We start from the raw sequence: 27,496 nt of genomic DNA on the forward strand, positions 1-27,496 counted from the left end.
GTTGTGAGAGGTTTCCAACTGTTGTGGGCATATACAAAATTGCCTCAGTGTGGTGGTTGGTGGTTTATTATTGAAGTGGCAGCACATCCATGACATGTTACCCACACACACCAGCATGGCCTGGTCATTAACAAATATACAACAGGACTGGCTAGGCTGACCTCGTGTTAAGGCTACAACCTTATCACACCCACTTCAGGTGAATTAGGATTACCTTTAAACTTAAGGTTTTCTAAAACATCCCGTAAACCAGCCACTATACCTTTAGGATAGTAGTATTATTCTGGATTAAATAAAAATAACACTAACAATAATATTAATGTCAGCAATTTTGTGCAATAGCTTTTTATTGTGCTTTTTCCGATCTTCTGTGCATTTTTGATAAAGTTTACTTTTTATATTAAGCTTAAAAGTAAATAAAGACCCCCAAAGTTATTTAATGTGTAGAAGGATTGGTAGAACATAGGTTTTTGTCTTTTAAGTTAATGTCTGTCTCCAATCATAGCTGAACAATTGGATTTATCCAGATGATGAAAATACATCATATCTTTGTCAAACTAAATACTTTTTTTTGTCCAAAAAGTATTGGGCCCAACAACATCTAAGTATGAAAAAACAATCATCCTTGTTCATGCAAGCCTACAAAAAGTAAACATAGAAAATAGTTTACAAGGCTCAACGTTAAGAAAGAGGACACTTGTTTTGCTCAGCTCAAACACATTTTTTCAAGATGATAGGAATGATACACTTTATTATTTCAAACTACATAGATTTTGTTTGGAAGAGCTGGAAATTGGAGTTGTGCTATTTTAAAAGCAACATTTTAAAATCAAGTTCAGATACTTGAACTGAACTGATTCAAGAGGAAATGCATGAGCAACTGGTGACCCCCAACCTTTCATTTCTTGAGAGAGTAAACTAAAACTGGGTTGTTTGCTATTGGAAACATTTATTAGGACTAAACATTTATGATAATTCAATGTTTTGGATTGAGAAATGTGCTTAGCATTTTCTCATCTTCTATTAATTTAAATAACTGGCTCTTGTTTGCATCAATCCCAAAATATCATTTACTCTACTGATTGAGAAACTATAAGACATAAATTCACTCTAATAAACAGGTTTTTGGGACATCAGTCACATTTATATCAAACTCTTTATGTCTCAGATGGAGCTTGATGCAACGTGCAATTGAACTTAAAAGTTCTTCTTTTAAGATTATGAGGGAAGGAAACATTTTTAACAAAAGATGAAACAGTTTGGACTTTAATGGAGAACACAAAGCACGTAGTTGGCCATTTCTCCATTTAAATAATTATAATTTTACTGACTCAAAAGTGAGTAAACTCAGTACTCTTGTATATTTCATTATTTTTCTACTTATTCTCAGCCTCACAAATGTTGTCTGTGCAAGTTTCCCTCTTTTTAACTTTCACTCACCCTCCTGTAAGTATCTTTCTATTCTAGTCATCTGATAGTGTCAGCGAATTGTGCAGCAAGCTGTCGACCCGCGCTGACCCATCACAGATGATGGTTTTTGCAGCTGAGCCCCCGGGCTGGCAGGGCAGACTGCGTTCTCCCAAACACACACACACACGCGCACACGCAAACCATTCGCATACCAAATAAACTAAAGCATCTGCCTCCGAGGGTACCGACTCTGCAGTGCGCACAGGAGGGGACGCACACACTTGATTTTGATCACTCCTTTTTCCCCCCACTGCAAGTTTTAGGAATGTTGATGGGACAGGGCAAGTGCAGCTTGTCTGTCACTGTCTGGTGTGATGAGCAGAATGTACCAACTCCAGCAGTGGGTGGAGGGCAGAGGTGTGAATTGGAAAAGTGTGCTGATTGTAAAATGTTTTTGTTTAGTTTTTTTTTTTTTTCGACTGGACTGGAGATGATAAAATTGTTCTTTTTAATATTGTTGTATTTTATGCTTATTAGGACCCTCCTATGGCAGTCACACTTGGTCTGCGGATGGAAGAGATGATCTTCAACATGGCTGACACACATTTATTCTTTAATGACCTGGAGGTGAGTGATAACACAAAAACAATTAAACAAAAACATATATGTAAGATGACTGGCCTATGAATTTAGCACAAGGGCATACGTCAGACATTTTATGTATTAATATACTACTACTGCCCTCTTGTGGTTTAAAAAAACCCCACTAACTTTATTTCAATGCTAACTATACTGTATGTGCAGGGCTCTCCAGAAAAAACAATAACTTTAGACACATTTTAATGTACTTTACTGGGATTTTTAGGCTAAAACAAAACATAATTTAGAGACGAACTGAGAAGGAATGAAAAAGAAGTTTGCATTTATTTATTTTCATTGTTTTAAATTTACAAATAAATATCTGAAAGGTAGGGTCTGTGTGACTGAAAATTTGGAGGATTTTTTATTTTGTTTTGCAAAGTAACTGAAGCTCAGACGGATTGCATAAGCATAATCTGTGAACAGCAATTTTCAAGTCTTGTCACATATTCACAGTTGAAATTTGAACAGAACTTTGATTGGGCTATTTTGACACAAACAATATGAAGACCATTATGTTTTGATTTAGACCATGCTACTGTAACTCCGGCTGTGTGCTTTACAAATTCCTGTTGAAATTCCTGTTGGTTCAAGCTGCACTTGTCTGAACTTTGACCTTTAGCAAGTTATCTTCTGGTATTGTTTTGAATTTATCCTCATCCATCAGTTCTGACGGATGGGGATCAAATGTGGCATAACATTTTGAAAGTCACTGTCCTATGTATTGTAATTGTGTCATTTATGTGTTTGTGTTTGAATGCAGGAATGTGATCAGGTACATATTGATGATGTGTCATCAGATGACAATGGCCAAGACTTAAGGTGATTATGTAATATTTAACTGTCCTGCAAAAAAAAAAAAAAGGGAGCTACTGCATGTAGCTCCCTTTGTCCTGGATGAAACTCTGTCTTTTATTAGCTCACTGGTTCCTAAAAGTCGTTTTAAATTGCTTCATGCACATCACTTTTCATGACTAATAATTAAGCATTTTTTTCTAACAGAGCAGACTTTTTAAATAAAACATATCATTATTATTGACAGTACTTACAGTTTTGCAACTGATGGCTTCCATGCAGCTGCAACCAGCGCCAACCTGTGCCTGGCTACGGGGGTCCGCGGTGGGGTCGACTGGATGAGGAAGCTGGCCTTCCGCTACCGACGGGTCAAAGAGTTGTATAGCACATACAAAAACAATGTAGGGGGTAAGCCAATTAACATGGAATCTCTTGGTCACTAGTTGAAAGGAGACATTGTTCATGAAGGGTATTTTTTTTTCTTTCTTCTTCACACACACTCATCACTGGCATAAATCTAATGTATCTTTCTGGGGTTTCATTTTGAATTGTTCTTTTTCCAGGGTAGAACAATTCTTTTAATGCTGGATTCTTAAAAAAAAAAAAAAAAAAAAAAGAAAGAAAAGAAAACATTTACGCCAAACATTTAATTTGTTGTGTTAAAGGTCTGCTGGGCCCTGCTAAGAGAGATGCCTGGCTGCAGCTAAGAGCAGAGGTGGAGGCTCTGACTGATTCCTGGCTCACCCACGCACTCAAGTCCTTGTCCATCATAAGCTCAAGGTTTGCACTCTTTCACTCAAATACTGAGCAATCTTTTCTTCCTGCTGAAGACGGTTGATACAATGCAGCTGATTCGAAGAGCATAATTTTTTTCTTTAAAAATGCATTTATTCAATAGTTTGACTCTGTTATCCCTTAATGGTGCTTTCATGTCCCTCTCGCCTGCAGGAGTAACTGTGTAAATGTTTTGGTAACAACGACGCAGCTCATACCGGCGCTGGCGAAGGTTCTTCTGTATAGTCTTGGATCGGTTTTCCCCATTGAAAACATTTACAGTGCTACAAAAATAGGTAAGAACCACACACACACACACCCACACGCATATACACACAGGAACAACCACACACATTCTGCCTGGCTTACATCAAATAACACGGAACGTAAAATATGAGAAACTTTAGAGTTCAATAACGGGTATCTATTATGTTAATTATTTTATGTCATACTTTATTTCTTTAGCTGTCTGTGGACTTTTAAGTAACAACCAGTAAACTTCCTGTTTCCCTGCTGTGTAAAAATGACAAGAAAAGCCACTCTTAAAAATTCAAGTAAGGAATTGTCTGTTGGGTTTTTACATTGAGAAAAAGGTACAAAAAATTTATACTGATTTAGACATGCTCATATTTACAGCAAAAAAAGTTTAAAAATGACTGGTAGTGGGATTAAAAAAATGTTGGATACAAATTTACATTTAAAATCAGATATCTATATGCGCTGCACTACAAGTCAGATTCTCTTCTTTTGTTTGACATTAAATCAAACCAAACCTTTAATGTTTTAGGTCAGTTAGGATGTTCTTATTGTTTTGTATTTTCAGTTTATCTCAGTAGATTTAGGATTTGTTTCATTTTGAATAATGACATCTCTTACCAGCGTTGATTTGTATCTTCACAGTCTTTTGCTTTTCTTATGGGGTTTTTGCACCAAAACGTTCATTTATGGGGCACTGAAACCTTCTACTTCCTGAATGTTATGTTAGTGGGACTCATTTATTCTTGCATACAATTGTTTGACTGAAGTAATATTTTTGTGGGCCCACAAGTCTCTTATCTTCGCTGACTTTTTTTTTTTCATGATGTCCTGCTGGAAAGCAATGTGTTTCAGATGCTGCCACTGAGAAACTTAAATATCCATCACTTTCTAAGTCTTAATATAATCTTTGCATTTGAAAACATAAAATCAGACAGTAGGAATTTATATATATATATATATACTGTATATATAGAGAGAGAGATGAATGAGTGTTCAAAGGAGAAGAGTACACAGAGTATAATAATCTACACTTTCTTTGAGTGAGTAAGCAAAACAAAACCCCAAGATGAATATTTTTAAGTAGAGAAAATAGGAAGAATAGAAAATAATTTGGGGAAAAAGCAAAAATAATATGACAGTAAGACGAGACTGAAGAAGAAAAGCTGTGTAAATAAGGCAATAATTTCACACTGGATGTTCCTTTTCTTAATTAAGGATTCTAAAGAGGAGTAACAAAATCATGAGAAAGTCAGCTAAAACCCAATACCAGTGTGTTCAGTTGCTATTTTTTATGTTTCCAATTGATTAAAAATATGGCATCCCACGAAAAGAAGAAGTGTTTCTTTAATCTATGTATCTGGATGCATCCTTCCTGTGTTTTTATATCTATCTAAACAAATGAAAAACCTGTGAAAGCCGTCTGTTTGTCTCCAGGCAAAGAGAGCTGTTTTGAGCGTATAGTCTCCCGCTTTGGCACTAACATTACATATGTTGTGATTGGCGATGGAAAGGATGAAGAGCATGCCGCCAGCCAGGTAAACAAACAGCTTCTGAACTTTGACCCCTCTGACCATGTTACCCTCCTTCCTTCCCCCTTGTTCATTTGTTTTTTGCAGGAAAAGAGAGTTGCTTTGAGCGCATAATGCAAAGGTTTGGCAGGAAAGTAGTGTATGTTGTAATTGGGGACGGTGTGGAAGAGGAACAGGCGGCCAAAAAGGTAATGGAACCGCAACCTCACCGCGTGATCCCTCCAATCCGCCAACTCTGCACAGCGTGAGCTCTGATTGGACAAAACCTGCCTTTCTTTGCTGCAGCGGTTTTTGTGTTGGTCTTTGACTTTCTCTGGTCGACTGGCTTCTTTGTTTAACAGTGTGCTGGGATGACTTCATTGCAATTGTTAAGAGTGAATACTGAAGAGCAAAGCTTGGATAATTGAGTATGCTTTGGCACTTTTAGCAAGAGACTGGTTTACAGTTTTAAAAACAACACGAGTCAGAAATACAAGCACGTCCAATGAAGTTAAGAGTTTACCAAGCAGGCCTGAATGGACAAGTAATTCAGTTTATTACTAAATTACTTGTTTGTGTCATATTAACCATGTTCTCTTTGTGCTTAAAGGCAAAAATGAGAGAGAAACACATTGCTACAGCCTGGTTTTGCTAATAGCAGTTAGCAATGAAACAATTGGCAAAACCTACGGCTTTTCCATTTTGAAACGAGAATGCAACCTACTCACACCTGAGACTAATCAAATGCACTGGAATAAACCAAAAACTTCTCAAACTTGTGTTGTTTTGTCAAAAGCAGAAAAGCAAAAATGTAGTTGTTTATATTGTTTCTTAACTCTACCATGTATCGTGAGATGATAAAGATTGGGAATAATATTTTAACTGCAGTTGTAGGAATAAATGTTGCTTCTTTAAGTAAAAACTTTCAGATCATGAATGTTTTGTGAGTGTATGTTCACACAGTGGTATTTTAATCGAGGTCGTACCGACCACTAACCAGTGCTTGTAGCATCACAAACTATATTTTTAAGTTAACATTTGGAACATGTGTCTGATAAAAATTTAAGTGATATCCTGCCCAAGTATACACAGTAGCCAAGCTTTGAACATACGTGTTTAGCCTAAATATGCTGCTTTTGTTCCAGTGATGTAATGCGTGTTTTGACTTCTGCTATAATTTACTACAAGAAGAAATTACAAGTAAAAAAAAACATTGTTAGAACTGGTTTACTCTAGTTAAATTAGAGATGTTTTCTTTCTGAATACAAATCCTTCCAGCTTCAGATTTTATTTTTGATGCTTGGAGCTGGGATTATTTTAAAGACTGGGTTGTTTTCTTGTCACTTTTTTTGTAAGTTAAAATTAAAAGACGCTCCAGAGACAGTTTCCAGTGTCTTGGAAATTCAATGGTTCTGTTTTCAACATGAAGTCGTGTGCAGTGAAGATTTAGTTTCCACTCAGTTGCTGAAAGCTAAGCATCTAATGAGCATAGAACTTTAATGTAGTACTTAGGCTTTAAAAAAATATATACATCTGGGATTGTGTTATGTGCTGGATTTTATATTGAGAACAGAACCTAGCATGATTTCTGTTTATTAGGTGTAGTCATCAACTATCTTATAGGCCATACGCTGATTATTCAATACTCAAGTTATTAAACAATGTGTGTCAATTTAAGTAAAACGGAAAATGTATCCAATAAATGTATAATTTCAATGACGCATTTATTTCAATATCTTATTAAATATTTAATTTCAAATTAATGAAATGTATATGCACTGTTAAAAGCATAATTTCAGAATTGTATTTCTTTTCTAAAGCAGAACAAAATTTATTTTTGCCTTAACCATCAAAAGCAGCAAGTGTGGCTGTGGACTTGATTCATCGGCATATTTTAAAGGTTTATTTGACGAGCCATAAAAGTGTACATTTTATAGACTGCAACACAGAAAAAATATAAAACAATTATTTTGACTTAAGTTATACATTCAAGTTAATATTTCTGGTGAATTCCAACACATTGGCTCCCCGATATCCGCCAGAACTACTTTCAATTAACTCCCCGAGCAGAAGGTGACAAGCACATTTCCCACTAATGTTAGTACTGCATGGGTTTTGTTTGTGGTGCCATTGCATAGTAAGCCGTTCCAAGCTACAGTAGCGTAGCTTGCATGAGTTGAGGTGGTGGTAAGCAGCCATGGAAACAGCTTCTGGTTTTAACCTTGTGTGTCTGCTTCACAGCACAACATGCCTTTCTGGAGGATATCCAGTCACTCTGACCTGCTGGCGTTACACCAAGCACTGGAGTTCGAATACCTGTAACTACCACAGCGAAATGGACTCATGCAATGTTGATGGAAACAAGCAGCCTTTTGTACAACTATTTAAGAACACGTTAGACTGCAATGGTTTGATCTCTCTTTCTCCTGTCTTTTTGAACGTCTGGATTGATGAACTCTAAACAGTCTTAAGTTGAAGGTGACAAAGAAGCCCTGTTCCGCCCTCCTGCTCTGGATCTATATCTATATGTAAAAAGTGAGAGGTTTTGTTCATGCAGCTTAACTGGGAACCCAAGGATGAAGACTTTCTGGGATCTTTCTGTTCAAGATTCTTTTTTCAGCACAGAGGGCAAAAGGAAGACGTCTCACCTGAAATGTACCTTCCCCTGCAAATTATTAATCTGAAGGAATCTGTAGAGTCCATAATGTATAACGGGGGACATGTTTTTCTAAGGTTTTCTTCCTGGCGGTTAACTTGCTCTAAAATTGCAATCTGTGGTAAAAACTTATGTAAATTATTTCCAATAAATTTCAAGGACAGTGGATGTTTTGGGTTTTGTCAGAAATTAAATTGTAAGGATTTGATCTTTGGGTCTGGCTTCTTTTTTTAATTTGTGTTTCCGAACGACTCCTTTCCTTAGCAACACAATAGTGTTCAAGTGACAAACACAAACCCTTTAATAACGTAATAAGCATTTCAAAGTACAATCTTTGAATTATTGATCAAAGCATGTAACCCTGACATGGATCCAGTGCAGTTCTATGTAGAAGATGCTTAACATACAGCAACCTGCCTCTAAGTGTGCCAAGAAGAGTTGAAAGTAAAACACCAGAGGCAAATTCATTTCCACATTTTATTAATATCTCATTTCTTGGATTTGAAGTATTCTTCAATCACATCCTTGGCTTGAGACTCTTTGCCATAATCCTGCACACAAAACAAGAACTAAGTTGGTGTTGCATTTCCATGGTAAATTAAGCTTTAACAGCTGCAGGCATACATGAGACGTAAAAGTCCTTTGTCACAAGCTCTGGCACAGTACTGTTGCATTTTACAGTGCATGTCGCCATTTAAAGGGACCCCAGATATCACAGCAAGATGATGGGGCTCGTACTATGGCTATTATCTCGCCAGTAATTGGACAGCTGCGTAGCATAATGCACAGCACCTGGACTTGACTGGCAGACCTCGTCTAATGCCTTCTGCACTTTACAGTACACTAGATCTTTGCCTTCCCCTTACGCTCGTAACAATACTTACGCACAAGTTTAAGCAAATAACTCCTTTTTCATCAACAAAGAAATCAAGCCTTTACCTTGACAACAACGCAGCTGCAGCCCACCACCTTGCGGGGTTTTCCTTCGCGGTCGATCTTGCAAAGTCCGACCCACTCACCGAGCTTCTTGTTGTCGTCAACCTACGAAATAAGAAATGGCAATATAGTCACATGAAGGAAATAAACGTCAGCTTGTTGGTTTCCATACTGTACAAAGAAATCTAAGTAATGATGAAATAAAAGCCATGTGTACTGGACTGCATCTCAGATCAAAATTGGGTAACAAAGGCAATCTCCTCACAGGGTTCAGTAGAGGGAGCCAAGTTGTCATCAATGACACAGAAGTACCTTTCACAAAACCTTGAATGCTGAAGAAGTCCAAGAATCCAACATCTGCCTTGATAAACCAATCGCTTACCTTGATCAGGTTGATCTGATGTTCGGCGCACAGAGCCTCCACCAGCTTGACGTACATGGGCTCGTCACAGTTGGCAGCCAGGACGCAGAGATGGGCCTGACGTCTGCCAAAAACAGAAGAAATTTACTAGATGTTCTAAATAAATATGCAAGGCATAAAAACAAAAGTGGCACATATGACACTTTGTGACAACACTTTCTACATTAGGAAAAGAACAAGAGCAGCCAATCACTGCAGCACTAAAGAGCAAAAATCTTATTTGTCAGAAAATTCTAGATTAATCAATCAATCAAATTTCATTTGTATAAACATTTCAGCAACAAGGCATTTCAAAGTGCTTTACATCATAACAAACACAAAGTCATGCAACATAGAAACAACAATCAAAACATTACATTAAGTCAAGTGGCAGATTAAATTTAGTTCTTTGCCAAAGCAGGGTGGGGACATGAAGCAAATGCAAAGGGAGCAAAACAGCCTCAAACAGGCTTGACTTTGACTGATACAAGTCCCACTATTTTCTGCAACATAAACACTGACGTGCGAGCAAATCTTGGCAGGATGAGTTTTAACTACAAGCGGTGTGCTGGACTGCATCTCAGACAGAATTTGGGTAACAGAGGCGATCTCCTCACAAAGTTCAGTAGAGGGAGCCAAGTTATCATCACTGATACAGCAGCACAATTCCTTAAACTCTACCATCTGTAAACAACACCACACATTTGAAGTACATGCCACACTTCAGCAAATAAAACTTTTCCTTGGATATCTGACCTTCACTGTCAGCCCTGAAAAAGCCAAGTTATAACAATAGACTTGCATATTTTATCCAAGCATTGTTTTTCTGACATGGCTTAAGCTTTTAGGATTTTTTTTTTTAAAGTATGCTGATAATTACCGATTTTTTGTTTTTGTGCTTTGCAATGCTGTGCCTTAAAGGTGCTCTACCAAGTTGTCTCCTTCAGGCACATTTTCTTCCTTAATGTTTTAATAAACCTTGATCAACTAGAAGCTTCTCCAAAAAAAAATTATTTTAAGTTATTTTAAACAGAGTGGTTCAGCAAAGAATCCTATGAAATGATAATAAGGGCATTTCCACTTACTTGTCCAGAGCCTTGGCAGCCTCACGGATTCCACGTGCAAGGCCGTCGTGGATAAGTGCGGTCTTCAGCACTTCAGGGAGAGCGGTGTTGACATCCATCACACCTCCGGCAGCAGTGCTATCGAGAAGAAGGAAGCATTTTTAAAAGGGGACAACTTCAACTTCACGTTGGAGAAACTAGCGTGCATTACTGAGCTTCTGGCACATCAGATGGAAAATCTCACTCATTGTAGAGTGAAGGGGTATCCGACAAAGAACTGAATCATCACTTAAGCAGAGCTCAGAAAAGCTTAAGTCTCCAGACCTGCTGGACCTTAAACGCTGGCACTCGAACACATTTTGTTTTTCTATTGACAGTTAGCTTACAGCTATCAGAACATAAAAAGCAAAAATAATCAACGCTAATTACAAAAGTGACAAGAAATTAAAAGTGGATTCATTTTCATTTAGACTGCACTGATTGTAGACAGGTCAGTCAAATCTCAGAAAATGATTAGGTTTTTTTTTTTGCAAATACCGAGTCTATTAATCAAATCCTAGGTGCACCGTTTACACTTCCAGTAAGTAGCATAACGATTATCCATCCTATCTGTCCCCGTATTGTTTATGGATTGCAACTTCATATGTTCATAGAGGGTTAATTTAAAGCCACCCTAATCTTAAATACCTCTCTCTGTAAACTTTGCAACCGCATTCAAGTAAATTTTTTCATACAGATCCCATCAGACTTGTGTTTCATTCTGAACGTACATCTCAGCTTAGCCAGCCTCCTAGCTTGTGTCAAGCGTCGTCAGAAGCTTTAAACCTGTGAGACTACACGGAGCTTCTCAAAGCTTTAGCTATATATCTCCTTATTGTTTAATAGTCGGCTCTTGTAAGTCCAGCTACTTATATTCTCCATTTCTAAACGCACTGCTAATGTAGCTGTAGCTGAACGAAGCGTCATGCTCACCCTTCCTCGGCCATTGTAGATTTGCGATGGATGGCGAACTTAAAGTTCTGCAATATATTGGAGACATAAAAGTAGAGTTATTGTCCATCATAAACAGCAAGGTCTGATTACATTAAAACTTAAGATGCTTGATTAATCGTGCAGATTGTGTCAGCAGTTAGGGAAACGCACCCAATCCTCCTCTCAGGTAGCGGGTAAAGAGGACGTCATAAAGCTGCGACATTGGTTTAATACCGGCAGGGAGGTGATGGGAATTCCGAATCCTTTTGTGATCCGCATCATTTGGCTCTGCTTATCAATATTGACCGACTTTCTTTGTACTTCCAAACTGATCATTAATCAGAATCCATTTCTCCTCTCTCGTCACTCTATATGTTGTTTAAAAGCAAGATTTTGACATTTATTAGATATGTGTGTATATATTCTGCACTAAACGGCATCCTTAAGGCTGATATACCAGATGTGAGTCGCTTCCCGTTTTTGAATGGGTTTGATCGGTAGGCTCGTTCTGGAATATTTTTTGCTTTCTGCTAAGAGCATTTTTTTTCTCGTCGTTTTTCAATAATTATTTGCAAATTTTAGAAAACATTCTATTCAATTGTGAAAACATTTTATCTGACCTTTGGAAAAATGTCGCTATAAAATCTCCGAAATTCTTGTCTTTCTCATTTCAATAGGCTAAAGGTACTAAATAAAAAATGTACTTAAAAAACATTGTTTATATTTAACAATTACATTTTTAATATATTCAATAAAAAACAAGTTTCCTTTAAACTTATTGGCATGTTCTAAGTAAGTTTTAAAAACTATGTACTAAACATACTAGAACATTCCCCTCACCTTTTGTAGTTCTGTTGTTCAAAAGGTTGTAAATAGTGATGTTGGCTGATTACTGTAGAGTGCAATTATATGATTGAAGTAAGAAAGAACTACAAAAATAAATGAGAATAACATAAATCAGACAGTTTTGAAACACTTTATTTCACTTTTACAACATTCCAAAATGTGCTGCTACCCAAAATCCCACGTTTTTCTCAAAAGGCAACCCTTCTTGGCATCTTGAAGCAATAAAGCATACTCTATGAAAGATAGATGAGCAAAAAGATATTCTTTCATAATAGTTTGTGCAGCGAATTCCATTAGTATGTTCCCGAAACTCCCACATTGCTGCTCAGCATTCCCTTTATAGCTTGAGGAACTTCTCAAGTTCTTCATTCTCAATCGCTTCATTGAATGCATTAATGTCCTGGGGAAAACAGAAAGAAAATTAGCTGATCAAAATTTTAGTCTGAGATGGAGGAATCAAGAGAAAAAAACATAAAGACAGGTAGTTCTAAGTTATTTAATTGTTTACAGCACAGGAAGAAGAATGTGACGTACTAATATACTCTCCTAATATCTCCTAGTAGCTTGTATACAATGTTTCATATTTATTAAAGCAATTTATTACATGACTTCACACAAACATTTTTCATTACTTTCAGAGTTCGGTAACTATATTTGGATAAATAGAAATGTTAGACTTTCATGTGACTAGTCTACTCTACCAAAACTGTGAATAAAAATGAGAATAGGTTCTTCGTTGTGAGCTATTTTTCTTTTATAATTACAGTAGTGTCTGTGAAGCCACAACATGGGTGATTCATACAGCAAATATTTATTTAGTCTCTGTGTCCACACCCTACTGTCCTGCAAGAATTTTTTAGGTGCGGTGCATGCGGCAACCCTTCACATTTAATTTTTTTTTTTTTTTTTAATTCACCTCATTCTTTCTAACTCTTATCACTGTTACAGGATTAATGAAAACTTACTCCACAGTATACATCTCCGTTGAATATCTGTGGAGGAAGTGCAGTTGGATTGTTTGCCTTCTTCCTCATTAAATTCTTGTCCTCAATGTTCTGAGTAATATCCACCTGTTTGAAGGCAATTTTCTTAGAAGTGAGGACAGAGAAGATTCGTTCTTGATTTTTCTTCACCTGGAAAGAAAAGCTTTTCATCAGTCAGTAGAGGTCAAGTGTGCCCGTGCAGTGGTTGAGTCTGAGTTCTACCAAAGATACGCCTCAGTGACCACATGTTCTTCTGAATTGTGCACACAGATTGTCTACACATGGAAAATACAATGTACACCATGCTTCACTGTATTTTCTGCTGCAAAGAAGGAAAACAAAGACTGGATACTGTACCTCCAAAGAACCGCTCACACTGGCCATGTACACCGTCAACATGTCTGCTATTCCAAAAGTAAAACGCCAATATGGACAAAAACTGAGGTTTTCAGAGAGAAACCACCCTGAGAATGTTGCAGTATGCTGTCTGAAGGTATGTGGGCTTGCTGAAGCAGCAGGCAAGGTGAACAGGTTTAGACAGAGTTTACCTTCCTGCATGGACACACCCACTTGTCTGACCATATTCCTGTCAAGGCCTGTCCCTGTCATTAGCAAAATCACTCAAGAATGCACACTCCCACACAGAAGCACACCTTTAAAAGCCCCGAACAGCAGTAAAACTACATTAAAGCCTGGAATTTAAAAGTTACACACAAACATTTTTTTTTACTTTCTATTATTAGCACCTTACTCAAACACTGTTAAGCACAATATTGATTTGAATATTTCCAGTTTAAAAAAGTCTTTATCAAAAAGTCATATCCAAACAGAGTGGAAGTAAGCTAGCATTAGCTTGTTGATTGTGGAGACTCAAAGCATTGTTCAAACATTATTAACTGAGTTGTGAGTTTACTTGAAGCTCTTAGCCCTTATGTCAAACATGACATAACACCTATTAGGAACATACTAACAGGTGCTATGAAGTGTCATCCAGTAAATAATGACACTTTTAATGAGAAGTTGCTTTAAAAGTTGGATGACAGGTGTTATGTTTATGACAGTGTCATGTTAGTCTTATGCACACCCCATCAAATAAAGTGTTACCAAAATGGTAATATATTGAAAGCACAATGTAATTAGTCTCACCTGTAAAGTGTGTAGTAATTGATCCTTCTGTGTTCTGGTATCCTGATGTGTTTGCAGTACCGTAGTGTGTATGAAGCATGTAATGTACAAAGTGGCAAAGCAGAATAATAAAAGACATTAAGTAACTAAAAAGTGTACTTCATTAGTAATTATAATAAACCAAAAGTGTAATTGTAGATTATTGTAATCACACTACTAATATATAAAATATGTAATGCCAATATACTTAAAATACATTCTAAATATATTTTAAATGTAATTCAGTCACAAAAATAGTACACTCAAAATATATTAATCAAGCACTTTTATATTACATAAAAAGCAATATACTTACAGTATACTAAGTTTAACTTAAGTTGTCCAAAAAAAGTATGTTGAAGTACACTTAGTACACTTTAAATTGTGCTTTAATAGTATTTAATACAATTTAAATACTATTAAAGTACACTAAGCACAAAATTAGTTGTTCCAAAATGTCACACTTTATGTTAACTAATCCTAAGTGAACTTAAAGTATACTCATGATTAGTATGACTTAAAGTATGCTCAAGTATGTTAAAATATAACATACTTAGTATATTAATTTTTCACCAGGATATTCTGAGTACCTGTTCATTGATTTTGAAGAAATGTATGATCAAAGTCAACACTCTTTTCAAAGCAAAACTTTATTAATCAGTCACACTTTACAAAAAGCAAATTACTGAGAAACACCAAAAATGTCTTTATTCAAGGTGATTAAGACCTTCAACTCATCCTTGCACCAAATAGCTTTATGATTTACCTTATCTTTAAAAATCACCACAGGAATATGAATGAAAAATAATTGTTTCTGACTAAATGAATTATATTGTATGAGAGATTAGAACTATATTTTATATGTGCAAACAATGAGCAGTTGTTCATTGTTTGCACTTATCATTAGAGCAAATGATAAGGCTTACATTATTCAATTGTAAAATAAAAGCTAAAAATTACTTTTCAAAAAATAAATGTAAAAACACAACAAAGTTCCCTATTTATCTTGGAACTTGTAAGGAGCTTCTATACACCATCAAAAGGTCTGATGCTTGTTCCCGATAGGTTGGTGTTCTAACAAATAAGTTTGCTCTGAGGTCTCAGAACATTAAGGCATCAGCGTTGGTGTTTTCAACAATGTATAAAGAAATTAAACATTAAACACCGCCTTTCAGCTTGATGTTGTGTTGCTTTGAAAATAAGTAGTAGGCCTGTGTTGGATGGTATTGCTGGTTGATCCATTAAGGGTCCATTAAGGATCAACCAGTGGTTCACGCTCGTAACAGACTCTTCCTACCAAATCTTCTGGGACTTTTTCCTCAGTGCTCTCAAACTCAAGATTGTTGTTCATTCTTTTCATGCTGTCGTGTTGTCCTCTATCATACAACTGGTTGGTACGTTCCCTAAAAATGAGGAGGACAGACAAGAATGGAATTATGTCACCACAACATAGTTTCCAGACTCTTTGACCTCAAATCAGTGACAGCAACATTTTGTAACAGCTAACAGAGGCTTAGACTCAGGTCATACCAACCTGATAAAACCACAAAGGATTTGGAACTTAACTTTTATACAAATTACTCATATGGACTTGAGCCATTTGACTTTAAAATACTTTATATCTTCCACCCAACAGAAAGTGCACTACAATAGAGCAGCGGATAGCGCCAATCGATGTGACCATGGCTGTCATGCAATCCACCCTGCTGCTGGTCATTCACAAATGGCCAGAACCTACCCCTGTAGCTGCACAGACACAGAATCCTCTTAGTTCGTTATCTTCTGCATCTTATGATGACACTGAAGAAGTCAGTGGTGTTAGAGAGCTGCTCTCTTCCAGCGATATCAAAGAGGTGTAAGTTCTTTTCTGTTTTTTCTGTAATTTTTTGCCAAAACACAAAAAACTGAAAATGGCTATGTATTGTTATTATAGTTAGAAAACATTTGCAAACACCTGCCCTAAATAAAATTTAGTGCAACCAATTGCCATCTAAACACTTTTTTATTTCAAAAAATAAATAGCATCTACCTAAATGCTATTTATCTCCCTATATACTCAGTTGTTTGACAAAATGCATCATGGGTTTATAGCAAGAGAATATCAAGGAACACAGCATTAGGGTAAGGAGCACATAAAAGACGAAGTTGTGGAGAAGTTAGTGAGACAGCTGCAGATTATCCTTACCTTTCATCGAGTGCCCCATTGCCTCTGTCGTCCAGCTCTTGCTTTTTGGGTTCTAACCTGTTGTTAAACTGAACCATGATAACTAAAAAGAAAGCATAACATCATGGTCAACTGAAAAGCAGTTCTCGTTTTCGCATAAAGTCATGGATTACTCAGTTTTTACTTTAAACTATGATAAACTTGAATTCCTTCAAAAAAAAAAAAATTTCTGCATGATTTTCATTGGAACCTAGGGCTGTAGCACAGGTGATTTTGATAAAAAATATATTTAACGTCGGATTTTTTCACTCTAGAAAATAAATCTAATGTAATTTCAGTTTAGATGCTTTTTAAAAGTTTTCACTCTGAGACTTTGCAACAACTTTGCAAAAAATCTGTTTACTTTAGAGCTTTTTGCACCTGTTTAATATGGGTGCCAACAAATATGTGCAAAGCCAGAAGTTTGCATACATACACATACACTTTTTTATCTCACTGTCTGAACTTAAATCAAACAAACCTTTCTTGTTTTAGGTTATTTAGAATTGCCAAAATTTATATATTTGCTAAAAGACATTACAATAACAGAAATAATTTACTGAAGATTTATTGCTAATTTCAAAGTCAGATGTTTACATTCAATAACATCTGATAGGCTAACTTGAACATTTCAGTTAATTGGACACACACCTGTGGATGTATTTTAAAGTTATAATTTTGGTAATTTGAGGCTTGGTCTGACTTAACCTTAGACAGTGAAAAAAACAATGTATGTATCTTTTCATTTGGTGCTAGCAGTGTGTTACAGTATATGCAGTGTGTTACAATAAAAAGTATCCATTACACTCTGCCGATAAGAGTTGTAATACACAGCAACATCCAAATGACAAACTCTGAAAGTTTTCAAACATAAATGAGTGATAAAGGCCCAATGGACCACTGCACAATTTAGTATTCAATAAACATTAACAATAAAATAGGAATCTTACCAGCACCTCGCCATTTCTTTCTCCAAACAAAGAAACCAATGACCAACAAGACAAGAAGTATCAATAACACTCCCACAACAACTGCAGCAACTGATGCAGAGGTGGTTGCTGTAAAGATAAAGACATGTGTTGGAAGAAAAAAGAACTAAAAGCAAAAATATGACGGAAGTAAAGCAATTATTTCTTTATATCAAACGTTACCGAGTACAGTGAGTTGGAGTGTCTTGGAGGGAGAGGAACAGAAGGGAATTGATGAGATGTTAACAGCGTAGACACAAGCATAGTCTCCTTGGTCTTTAAAATCTATTTCTGGGAATTCAAAGTACGCCATGTAGAAAATGTTGTGTCCGAACGCTGGTTTGGCCTCGGAGATATTTTTGTTAGAATTGCTCAGGTAGAAGATGCCACCAGGAAACCTGGAATGAATCGCGCAAGTTATGGAGAAGGCACTTCCTTTGGTGATGGATAGTTTAACAGGACTGTAGATCACCATCTGATGAGCAGATGTTAGAGAGATGCTGGGTATCCCTAACTTTACTGCAAGATAAAGACACATTTTCTTTTAGACTTCATGATAATGTCTGTACATAAATATGAATTAATAGTATGTTTTATAAAAACTATACGTTAAAAAAAAAACAATGAAGAAACTTTTTTACCATTAACAGAGATATCGGCTGTATTTCCTTGAGGATAATAAATAATTTGATCTGCCAGTTTCTTATGATATTCACAGAAGTATGACCCATTTAGGTTGAAATCTGCTTGAGGGAAGACAAAGGTTGCCGCCTCATGGTCTGAGAATTTTTCCTTAAAAAATGACCCTCGAGTGTTTTTTAGCACAAATGTTCCACCCAAGTGTTCTGTTGTCACTGTGCATGTGATTTCCACTTTATCACCCCAGATTACCTCTGCAGAAGGACTCAAAGAAATCTGGGGCTTTTGTAGATCACCTGAAATGCAGTTGAAGAACCACAAAAGTTCAATTATGGAAGAAAAATAAATTCTAGATTCAAAATGAACCTGGTTCCTTACCTAAACAGATGACACCAGCATCTTCACCATGCCCACAGTTATTTTCTCCAAAACCACGGTGTTGACAGTGGGTAAGTGCAACTTCTTGGCCTGTGCACTCCACATTGTCCAACCAGATTGGACCGGAGCCTCTACCAAAATGTGCACTGGTGGGGGCCGAGACCGCATGACCACAACCAATCTGTCTGCACACCACATCAGCATTGCTCATTTGCCAGTCATCATCGCACACGGTACCCCATTGGCCTTTGTAGAAGATCTCCACTCTGCCAGAGCACTGGCCTGAGCCACCAACCAACCGCAGCTGGGCTGCATGAAAACAGAAAAACATTCTGTACAAACCAAATAGACATCCGAAGAGACACACCTTTACAAACAAACCATGGTCAAATAAATAAATAAAACCCATTAAACTCTACCTTTATGTAAATGTAATGATTAAAAATCTAAACTCAGGTTTTATTGTGTTTGCTGTGGTTTTAATATAGATTCAAATCAAACTCAGAACCTCTTTTATCACAGTCTTCATTCCATGTCCTAGTTAAAAAAATGGAAGTCATCTAGATGTCAAAAAAATTAAAGGACAATTCAGAAGACAATTATGAGACATATGCAAAAAAAGCAAACACCTGTTTAAGCTGTTCTGGCCTTTCTACAGCTCAAAATGACAGGGTTGTCCCCTTATATAATCAAGGGCAAATAACCAGCGAATGGTCTTCTGCTTGGTATTTTTGGATGGAAAATATCATAAAACATATATATCTATAAAAAACTTACCTGCACACACAGCCCCAGCATCATGTTCATGTCCACATGTTGATCTACGAAAGCCATTTACTGAGCATTTTTGAAGAGAAGTCATGTTGCCGAAACATGAATCACTCGCCTCCACTACAGTTCCATTGCCTTGACCAAAGGAAGCACCACCAGGAGCGTTCAAAGTATGGCCACACTCCAGCAACTGGCATACCACCTCGGCTTTACTTTCCGTCCAGCCTGCATCACAAACCGTTTGCCATGTTTCAGCATGACGGACCTCAACCCTTCCAGAGCACTCGTCCTTGCCTTTAGCCAACCGGACCTCTAAGCTCCCTGTGAAGACAAGTCATACAGCGCACAATATCTAGTCAACAATCTGGTATTTTTAATGTGCACTACATGCAGGAGACAAGAACCTCAAGGTGTATTTACAGGAGAATCTTCAACCACAATGTCATATTGAGAAAAGAAAGAAACCAAGGAAACAAACTAAAACCATGGATGTTTTCTTCGCTTTTATTATTACTCACCTGTGCAAATCACACCAGCTTTAGAAGTTGTGTTGCATGTTCTGTCTCTATATGGTCTTTGTGGGCACTGGGAAAGAGTAGACTCCCTTCCACTGCATTCAATTTGTTCAATCCAGGTCTGTCCCACCCCAAGACCATACTCTGTCATTTTGGTAATCTTATGAGCCCTCTCGCAGTTCAGCTGTCTGCACACAACCGTTGCATCATTAATGTCCCAGGATTCCCCACACACAGTCCCCCACTGGCCTTTATCAAAAAACTCCACTCTTCCAGCACAACCATGGGGCCCATCAGATAACTTCACATTTCCTGGAAATTGCAGGTGACATACAGCGATGAGCAGAAAATTACACATTTCATGTGAATTAACATTTTATTGAGATAGTTTGTTAATATTTGACACAACACGTACCAGAACATTGGACTGATGCCTCTTGAATACGATCATTTCTGTATCTGGTGTACTCTCTCAGCGTGCATTGAGTGACGGAGCGCTCTGTACCACTACAACTCATCTTTAAGCCTCTGAGGTCTACACTTTCCCCAAATGATCCGGTGGCCTTGACAGCATCTCCACAATTCATATCTCTGCATACCACTGCAGCTTCATTCATACCAAAGTTGACATTGTATACTGATGACCAGTGGCCCCCATTGTAGACTTCAACCCTGCCAGAGCAGGTGTCAGTGCCATTTATCAGCCTAAGGTTAGCTAAAAAACAAGAAGAGTTTTCTAGGTGATAAAAGACTGATCTGACCACATAAAATTTTGATAATCACACCTCTGAAACATAGGATAAAAGACGGTAACATAGATACCTGAACAAATCACCCCAGCATCTTCCCCATGGCCACAGTTGTTTTCTCCAAAAGGAGGTCGGTAGCAATGCAAAAGGGATGATTCATTGCCGATGCAGTTTATGTCATCTAGCCAGATGTCTCCCTGGCCTTGACCAAAGTAGGCTGCAGTTTTAGCTGTCTGAGCAGATCCACAGTCCAAGGCCCTGCACACCACCTGAGCATCTCTGATGTCCCACTCGTCATCGCACACTGTTCCCCACTGGCCATCATGCAGAACCTCCACTCTACCTGAGCATCGGTCAGTGCCATTAACAAGCCTAATTGGAGGATTACCTGAAGAAAAGTCATAGTTGAAGTACAAAAGAGTTATTAGTTGCTAGATCAGAGAACAACTTAGTGTAGCACTTATTACATCTGATTAGTACTCTTTTCAAAGGCATGATTGCTACAAAACTTTAGAATCTGCATTGAACCAAAATAATGGGCACACCAATTTATCTATCAAAGCAAATACATTATTATTATTGTCTATTGGCTTCACAAAACAATAAGATGCAAAAGGTACAAAATAGTCATGTTGCATAAATAAGTGAGAACTATATTTACCTTAGTCTACTGTGTACCATGTTCACAACTATGCTAATGTATAATTAAGATCTAAGTTAGTTAGCAAATGCAATGTGGCACAGTAACATGAAGATGGCTTGCAATGGATCAAAAAATTCAACCACTAAAGAGCCTTCTTATGAACTGGTTCAACACTTAAACTTAAATGTTTTGTTTTTTCTTATAAAAAATATGGAGAGTCACATCTTGTTTTTACGAATAGTCTGTCTTACCTGCACATGCAATAGAAACACCTTCACATTTCCCGATATGTTCGTCCACCACACACTGACTGATAGAGCTCACGTTACCAGAGCATCTACTTATTAGCCCTGCCAGTGGGCTGTCACCAAAAGTGAAGACGTCTTGGTTTTTCTTTGGACTTCCACAACTGAGTTCTTTACAGAGTACTGTAGCCTCTGTCCCACCCCAACTGTTACTGCAGATCTTTCCCCATCGACCATTGTAGAAGACCTCTACTCTGCCAGAGCAGCTGTCAGTTCCATTAATCAGTCTCACATTCTCTGGTAAGTAAGAAGTTAAAGAGATTTATGTCAGGTTTATCTAAAATTACTTGTGCATATATCAGTGGCAAAAATATTAGAGCATATGTTACCTGAGCAAACAACACCAGCATCTTCATGGTGGTCACAGTCATGCTCTCCAAAACCTCTATGTGGGCAGTCAGACAGGGACTTCTCGTCACCGGTACAGTCAATATCATCCAACCAGACCTGGTCCTGTCCTTTTCCATAGAAGGCCTTGTACTTGACAGCAAGAGCATTCCCACAGTTCATCTCTCGGCATGTTACAGCTGCTTCCTGCATGCCCCATTTGTCATCACAAACGGTTCCCCATTGTCCCTCATAGTACACTTCTACGCGACCAGAACATCGACTAGTCCCATTTATTAGCCGGATTGGCTTGCTGTCTGTGAAGTTTTAGAAAAGAAATTGAGATATGTCCATCCAAGCAAGTGAGAAAAATACAATGTTTAGCGTTAAAGTTGAAGTAAATTAGTGTATAATGTGAGTTATAAGTTTGACTTACTCATGCAGGAAATGGTAGCATCAATGCAGGTTTCTCTGAAGTCTTGCATCTCACAGCTGGAGATGGAGGTCTCGTTCCCAGCACAGCTAGCTTTGACACCGTGCAGCCCCTGACCCTCTCCAAAGTATTGTGTTGCAGCCTGAACAACAGGCGAGCCACAGCTGATCTCCCGGCACACCACGTCTGCTTCTTCCTTACCCCAGTCACTGCTGCACACTCGCTTCCACTGGCCATCTTGGAAGAGCTCCACTCTGCCATTGCAACGACTGGTTCCGTTGAGAATCCGAATATGTTCTAAAACAACAGACAGTGATCAGTATAATAGGAAAGCTTGAAGGGGGGCAAAGAATTTCATCCACCACTCAAATCAATGACAATAAAATCAAACAAAAACCAATAACAATTTAATCATAAAATGCTTTGAAGTAGATGTTGTTCATTTTTACCCATTTTCCATTTTGCAGTGCAAGATGAAGCACTCTGCAAATGTACTTTTGGTTTACTGCCAGGTGTGTCAATTTACTCCAATAAATATCTGAAATAGGTCACTTATTGTTATTTTTGTTTAGTGAGAGATCCTAATCTGTCATGTTTTATAAGAGCCTCAACAAGGATCAGAGCCAAATAAGTGAAAGAAGGGTGTATATTATTTTCAGAAAAAATAATGTACAATTAAATTAATATTTTTTAAGATTAGCACTTTTATCTCAAGTCATTAAAATGCATTGCACAGTCATCTCAGCTCACAGAATATGCATAGTACTCCCTAATATGTATATAAAAAACATTAAATACTGATAATAGTGATATATTTTTTGTTTCATTGTTTTGTTCTATACCCCATGAAACAAATCTTGTGCCACTCTGATTCCCCTGGTAAATTTGGTGGAGAAAGAAACGCCACTGTTGAGATTGGATTAAGAAAAGTCTCGATGATGAAACTATGCAAAACTTGCCACACAGCAGCAATGTGGGCTCTTGGGACCATGGATGATTTTCCCTGCTCATTTGATTTAAATTCAGTAAGTTTCTAAGTATTTAAAAGTATAGATTTGTAATATGAGGTAGAAGATCAGGTCCATGCTTCAACAAACCTCAACAACATATCTTTACCCAGATAGTGTATCTATCTGATACTGATAAGCATAGTTCCACTGGTTTGATTTTGACCTTGTTCACTTTGAACTCATTTAAGTTCAAAGTGAACTTAAATACTGAAAGTACATTTACAATTATAGTCTTGTAACATTTGCACACATTTTACAAACGTATTTATTTTAACTCTGGTTTTAAAAAGCACACACATTTATTTTCCCAGATAATAAGTATGGGCTCTCATTAAATGTATGATGCAACTCAAGTATAGTGAGTAGTATTGGACTTACCAGAGCATACAACTCCAGCATCTTCACCATGCCCACAATTATTAATCCCAAAAGGCTTGTGCTGGCACTTGATAATGGAGGTCTCTTTCCCATTACACTGCACATCATCCAACCAGATCTCATGTGTGCCTTCTCCAAAGAACGCACTTTTCTTGGCCTCCATAACAATGCCACAATTTAACTCTCGGCACACCACCTCAGCATTAGCAATGCTCCAGTGATCATCACACACGGTTCCCCAGACGTCATCATGGTAGATCTCCACTCTGCCAGCGCAACGTGAAGGCCCGACAAGCCTAATTTTATCACATTCTGGAAATGAAATGTAACCAATTAAAAAAAAAAACAGAAAACAATGGACAAAGACAGCCAAGAGGCTTTTTTAATAAGATGGACATAGATATCCAGCCACGTGCTTGGAATTTACTGACCTATAAGTAGAGGTAAGCTCAGCAGACCTGAAGGGCAATGACATATAGTTTAAATAATTATGTGTGATGTTATGAAGATCTACAACAACCATCAATAAAAAAGTGTGGCAATTTGGAAAAATCATTCTTTTTCCAACATTAGAGAGAAGCAAAATTTAAATAGTATCTGTTTTAAAATAAACTTAGTATCTTATGTCTTGCTCCCAAGTGAAATCTGTCAAAATTTCACTTGGGAGCAAGAAATGCTTTGTTGATGTAGTTGTAAGGCAAACCATTTCACCAAAGATGAACAGAAAGTATGTGTCTAGAAAAACAAAATCTCACCTGCAATTAAAAGGAAACAAAAATGCTGACTTTCCATATTAGGTCCTCCGAGAAGGCCAAATTCTGCAAAAGGTACAGAAAATTTAAAAAGTGAAAAGGAGGAAGCTATTGTTCCCTCTACGATGATGGTTATGTGTGACAAATTTTGGAGTGAAATAAGAGCCGTTTGGATACTGTATCACTACTTCTCGTTTCTCAAAAGGATAAAACATTTTTGCTTCTTACCTGAACGTCCAAATATTATCTCCCACTATTTAGAAATTAATAAACAAACAGAAAATGTGTTTATGTCGTAGGATGTGCGCGCCATGCGGATCCCTATGAATAAAATGGACTGTGTGGACTTGCAGTGCAAACTCTAACATGTTGACATTTTGATCAATCATTAAAGATGGAACATGACAGGGGATTTCATTTTGTTTTTACACCATACATAAAAAAAAGATCTAACACTCGACATGAACAGAATACCTTTTAATATGTATTACTTTTAGAAAGCAGATGTGTAATATATTAGCTTTTTTATTTATCTTTATTTTAGGAAGGATGAAATAATGTGTCAAGAGATTCAGAGGAAAACATCCAACATCAAAAGGAAGCGTGTTTGAGAACAAATGTCAAGTGAACTTGACCACTGATCATGTAGGCTTAAGTTATTCCTGTCTTATCATTTTTATATGTTCCAACTATTTAACACTTTTTCGATTTCTACAAATTTTGCAAAAACTTTGTTAACAATGCAAAGCTATAATTTGGTGTAATTCTGTGTGAGAATCCAGTTTGTAAAATATGCACACATACTAATCTCCACTGAGGAAAAAGTGTGCTGAACATTTCGATGATTTAGACTTTCACATAAATAGGTACAAATTTGGATTACTCCTTAGCAAACATATGGGTGATTTTGATCTTCAATGTTGAAAAGTAAAACTTTTAAAGTTTTTTTGTTTGTTTTTTTAAATAAATTGTTATGTGGCTGTTTTCAAAAAAGACATTTTCTCTTACCTTGCAGGCTTGATGCAGCCAAGAACAAAACAAGAACAGAAAAATAATGAAAACTTGGCCTCTAGCAGCACCTCTCTTTCACAAGCACTTGAAATTCAGGAACTAGCTCCTGCCCACCATCTTTTATATCACTTCGAGCCTGGATGCAAAACATTTCCTATTATGAAACTCTGCTTCTCTGTGATCAGCGCATTTATTCATTTCCTTGAAAGAACCAAATTTTTTCTTCCAAAAATGTTCAGCAAAGCAAAACAGCACTGCTAAGTGTAACAAAGCTGTACCTTCCGGAGCATGTTCGATTACACAAAACACTACTTCACAGTTGTAATTTTTAGTAGACCAACACAAATTGATGCATGACTGCAAGGTGACAAGAAAGTGACAATAGAATGAAAAATATTTGTGATTTAACCAGCAAAAGTCCTAAAAGTATGGCATATAACACTGATAAATAGCATCCTCACCTACTGACAAACATGTGTTGTACTGTGCAAGAAAGTTCTATGTTCTGAGACTGGTCATGTCCTATGTTTGGCAAACAGACTAATACAGTTTTAATGACCAAAACATGTTTAAAATCAGATTGAACATCTAGTTAAAATTTGAGGCAGGCAAGATCTGGGGACCAGGGTGTGTGGACGTTGAAGGAAGGGGGCAAACTGTTCTCAAATGTATTGCAAAAGTGTATTTGTCTATTCAGCATTTTGGGTCAACTGACTTTGGCTATTTTTGCACGTTACAATTTCCTTTGCTAAGAATCTGCACAACTTCTCCTTATTACTGTTTTCATAGTGTACTCTCTTTTAGGCATTTCACAACATGCACTTAATTCTTCATGTCTAATTACTGATTTACTTGTGAATAATAGACTAATTTAGCTACCATGCAAATGATAATAAATTAGTTTGACAAATACACAGTTTATTTGGCAGCAATGAACGAGGAGGACATGATGTAAAAATGAGCAAGTGATAGGTACTGATTTCTCTTCAAAATGAAAATTTTAAATGGGGCAGAAGTGTTGGCCTTAAAAATTAAGAAAAAAATGACTGAAAGAACATGGTCACTCACCTAAACTTGGTCATATCTGTCAGTCGGTAAACATAAATATTCAAAGTAACTGCGACATTGACAAAAGTTCTGAAAAATGACTAATATTTATGTTTCCAGGTAGCTGGACATCTGTGTGAGAGAAGAAGATGCAGAAGGCAGAGTTACATTGAGACAGATGACTCACCGTGGTAACCCTTAAAGAGAAATGCCAAAAGAAAAAGAAGATTTCTGCATAAGCTTATGTTGTGGAGGTATAACAAAAAGTGGTATTTAGAGGACAAAGTGCCTTTACTGCAAACATTAACAATGCCAGTATGCCAAATAAATTCATGAGCAGCATCTCGAGAAATGTTTGTGATTATAATGACGTGCAAAAATCCCTATTACAAAATTTATATCTCATTATGGCAATATATAATATCTTTTAAATCAGAAAGGTTATAACTGCTAACAGCAGCACCTCTTGGGTCTTTTAAATGTCTTTTAGAAGAAAGAGAGAGTGAAAAAGGAAAGTCATAGTGAGCCCCTTCATGCCTTTTTAGCCAGTCATAACAAAAAGTGTAAATTTAAAGTGAGAAATTTTGTTGTTATGAGATACACTCATCTAGTTTTAAGGAAGAAGAAAGACTCTGCAAAAGTAAGAGAACTGATTTTTCTGAAAAAGAATTTGGAATTTTTTACTGAAAGGCTGTTCTTCTTACTAAATATTTACCAATATTAAGGGTAAAATTTTTACTAATATTTTCAGTGTGAGATTATGCCAAGGAAAAAAAAGACAGACTAAGAAATACTTGCTTTTTTGTAAATAGTGAAAGGTCATATCTTAAACATTATGAGCCATTAAAGCTCATTTTTCACTGTTGCTCGACTAAATTAGAAATTCACACGCACACACTGATTATTTAGATTACTAATAAATATACATAGGATAAAAAAAACAACACACAAAGACTCTAAAC

The 27,496-nt window shown here is 36.9% G+C and overlaps 4 protein-coding genes and 3 non-coding genes across 15 annotated transcripts in view; 1 reads left to right on the plus strand and 6 right to left on the minus strand.

Annotated features, from left to right (window-relative positions):
* Positions 1–8,248, plus strand: part of eya4 (EYA transcriptional coactivator and phosphatase 4) — a 49,931-nt gene extending 41,683 nt beyond the window's left edge. For 3 of the 7 annotated variants that reach the window (XM_032584449.1, XM_032584451.1, XM_032584453.1), the window contains 7 exons: positions 1,948–2,037; positions 2,813–2,871; positions 3,092–3,252; positions 3,510–3,624; positions 3,793–3,914; positions 5,493–5,593; positions 7,626–8,248. In XM_032584449.1, the coding sequence (XP_032440340.1) occupies positions 1,948–2,037; positions 2,813–2,871; positions 3,092–3,252; positions 3,510–3,624; positions 3,793–3,914; positions 5,493–5,593; positions 7,626–7,706 (729 nt within the window). In that variant the 3' untranslated portion in view covers positions 7,707–8,248. Of the gene's footprint in view, positions 1–1,947; positions 2,038–2,812; positions 2,872–3,091; positions 3,253–3,509; positions 3,625–3,792; positions 3,915–5,310; positions 5,412–5,492; positions 5,594–7,625 lie in introns of those variants that run through there. The other 4 variants (XM_032584450.1, XM_032584452.1, XR_004342075.1 and 1 more) reach the window with 3 other exon arrangements.
* Positions 8,249–8,503: 255 nt separating this feature from the next.
* On the minus strand, positions 8,504–18,950 carry rps12 (ribosomal protein S12). Of its 2 annotated transcripts, none has more exons than XM_032584458.1 (6): positions 18,945–18,950; positions 11,413–11,459; positions 10,462–10,578; positions 9,359–9,461; positions 8,980–9,081; positions 8,504–8,591 (listed from the first exon to the last, which is right to left on the minus strand). In XM_032584458.1, the coding sequence occupies exons 2-6, from the start codon at positions 11,424–11,426 to the stop codon at positions 8,529–8,531; spliced, it is 399 nt and encodes a 132-aa protein (XP_032440349.1). In that variant the 5' UTR covers positions 11,427–11,459; positions 18,945–18,950; the 3' UTR covers positions 8,504–8,528. The 2 variants fall into 2 exon arrangements, with proteins under 2 accessions (XP_032440349.1, XP_032440347.1); XM_032584456.1 differs by lacking the exon at positions 18,945–18,950 and adding an exon at positions 11,584–11,669.
* Positions 9,199–9,281, minus strand: LOC116734758 (small nucleolar RNA SNORD100). The gene has a single exon (XR_004342263.1). It is a non-coding gene; the product is annotated as a small nucleolar RNA SNORD100 (small nucleolar RNA).
* LOC116734757 (small nucleolar RNA SNORD100) lies at positions 9,951–10,033 on the minus strand. The gene has a single exon (XR_004342262.1). It is a non-coding gene; the product is annotated as a small nucleolar RNA SNORD100 (small nucleolar RNA).
* On the minus strand, positions 10,662–10,735 carry LOC116734754 (small nucleolar RNA SNORD101). The gene has a single exon (XR_004342259.1). It is a non-coding gene; the product is annotated as a small nucleolar RNA SNORD101 (small nucleolar RNA).
* LOC116733662 (SH3 domain-binding glutamic acid-rich-like protein 3) lies at positions 12,374–13,821 on the minus strand. Its single transcript, XM_032584455.1, has 3 exons — positions 13,599–13,821; positions 13,224–13,391; positions 12,374–12,658 (listed from the first exon to the last, which is right to left on the minus strand). The coding sequence occupies exons 1-3, from the start codon at positions 13,797–13,799 to the stop codon at positions 12,596–12,598; spliced, it is 432 nt and encodes a 143-aa protein (XP_032440346.1). The 5' UTR covers positions 13,800–13,821; the 3' UTR covers positions 12,374–12,595.
* Positions 15,037–25,609, minus strand: LOC116733660 (deleted in malignant brain tumors 1 protein-like). 2 transcript variants are annotated; one of them, XM_032584447.1, is made up of 17 exons: positions 25,485–25,609; positions 24,480–24,542; positions 24,156–24,182; positions 23,725–24,036; positions 22,340–22,633; positions 21,906–22,220; positions 21,523–21,813; positions 20,702–21,016; positions 20,295–20,594; positions 19,883–20,191; positions 19,371–19,685; positions 18,594–18,902; positions 18,218–18,511; positions 17,760–18,095; positions 17,559–17,666; positions 16,591–16,672; positions 15,037–15,808 (listed from the first exon to the last, which is right to left on the minus strand). In XM_032584447.1, exons 2-17 carry the CDS (start codon positions 24,514–24,516, stop codon positions 15,658–15,660), a joined length of 3,795 nt encoding a protein of 1,264 aa, XP_032440338.1. In that variant the 5' UTR covers positions 24,517–24,542; positions 25,485–25,609; the 3' UTR covers positions 15,037–15,657. The 2 variants fall into 2 exon arrangements, with proteins under 2 accessions (XP_032440338.1, XP_032440337.1); XM_032584446.1 differs by lacking the exon at positions 25,485–25,609 and adding an exon at positions 24,705–24,853.
* Positions 25,610–27,496: the final 1,887 nt, after the last annotated feature.

The sequence above is a fragment of the Xiphophorus hellerii genome, chromosome 15, assembly GCF_003331165.1.
Source record: "Xiphophorus hellerii strain 12219 chromosome 15, Xiphophorus_hellerii-4.1, whole genome shotgun sequence".
Taxonomy (NCBI): domain Eukaryota; kingdom Metazoa; phylum Chordata; class Actinopteri; order Cyprinodontiformes; family Poeciliidae; genus Xiphophorus; species Xiphophorus hellerii.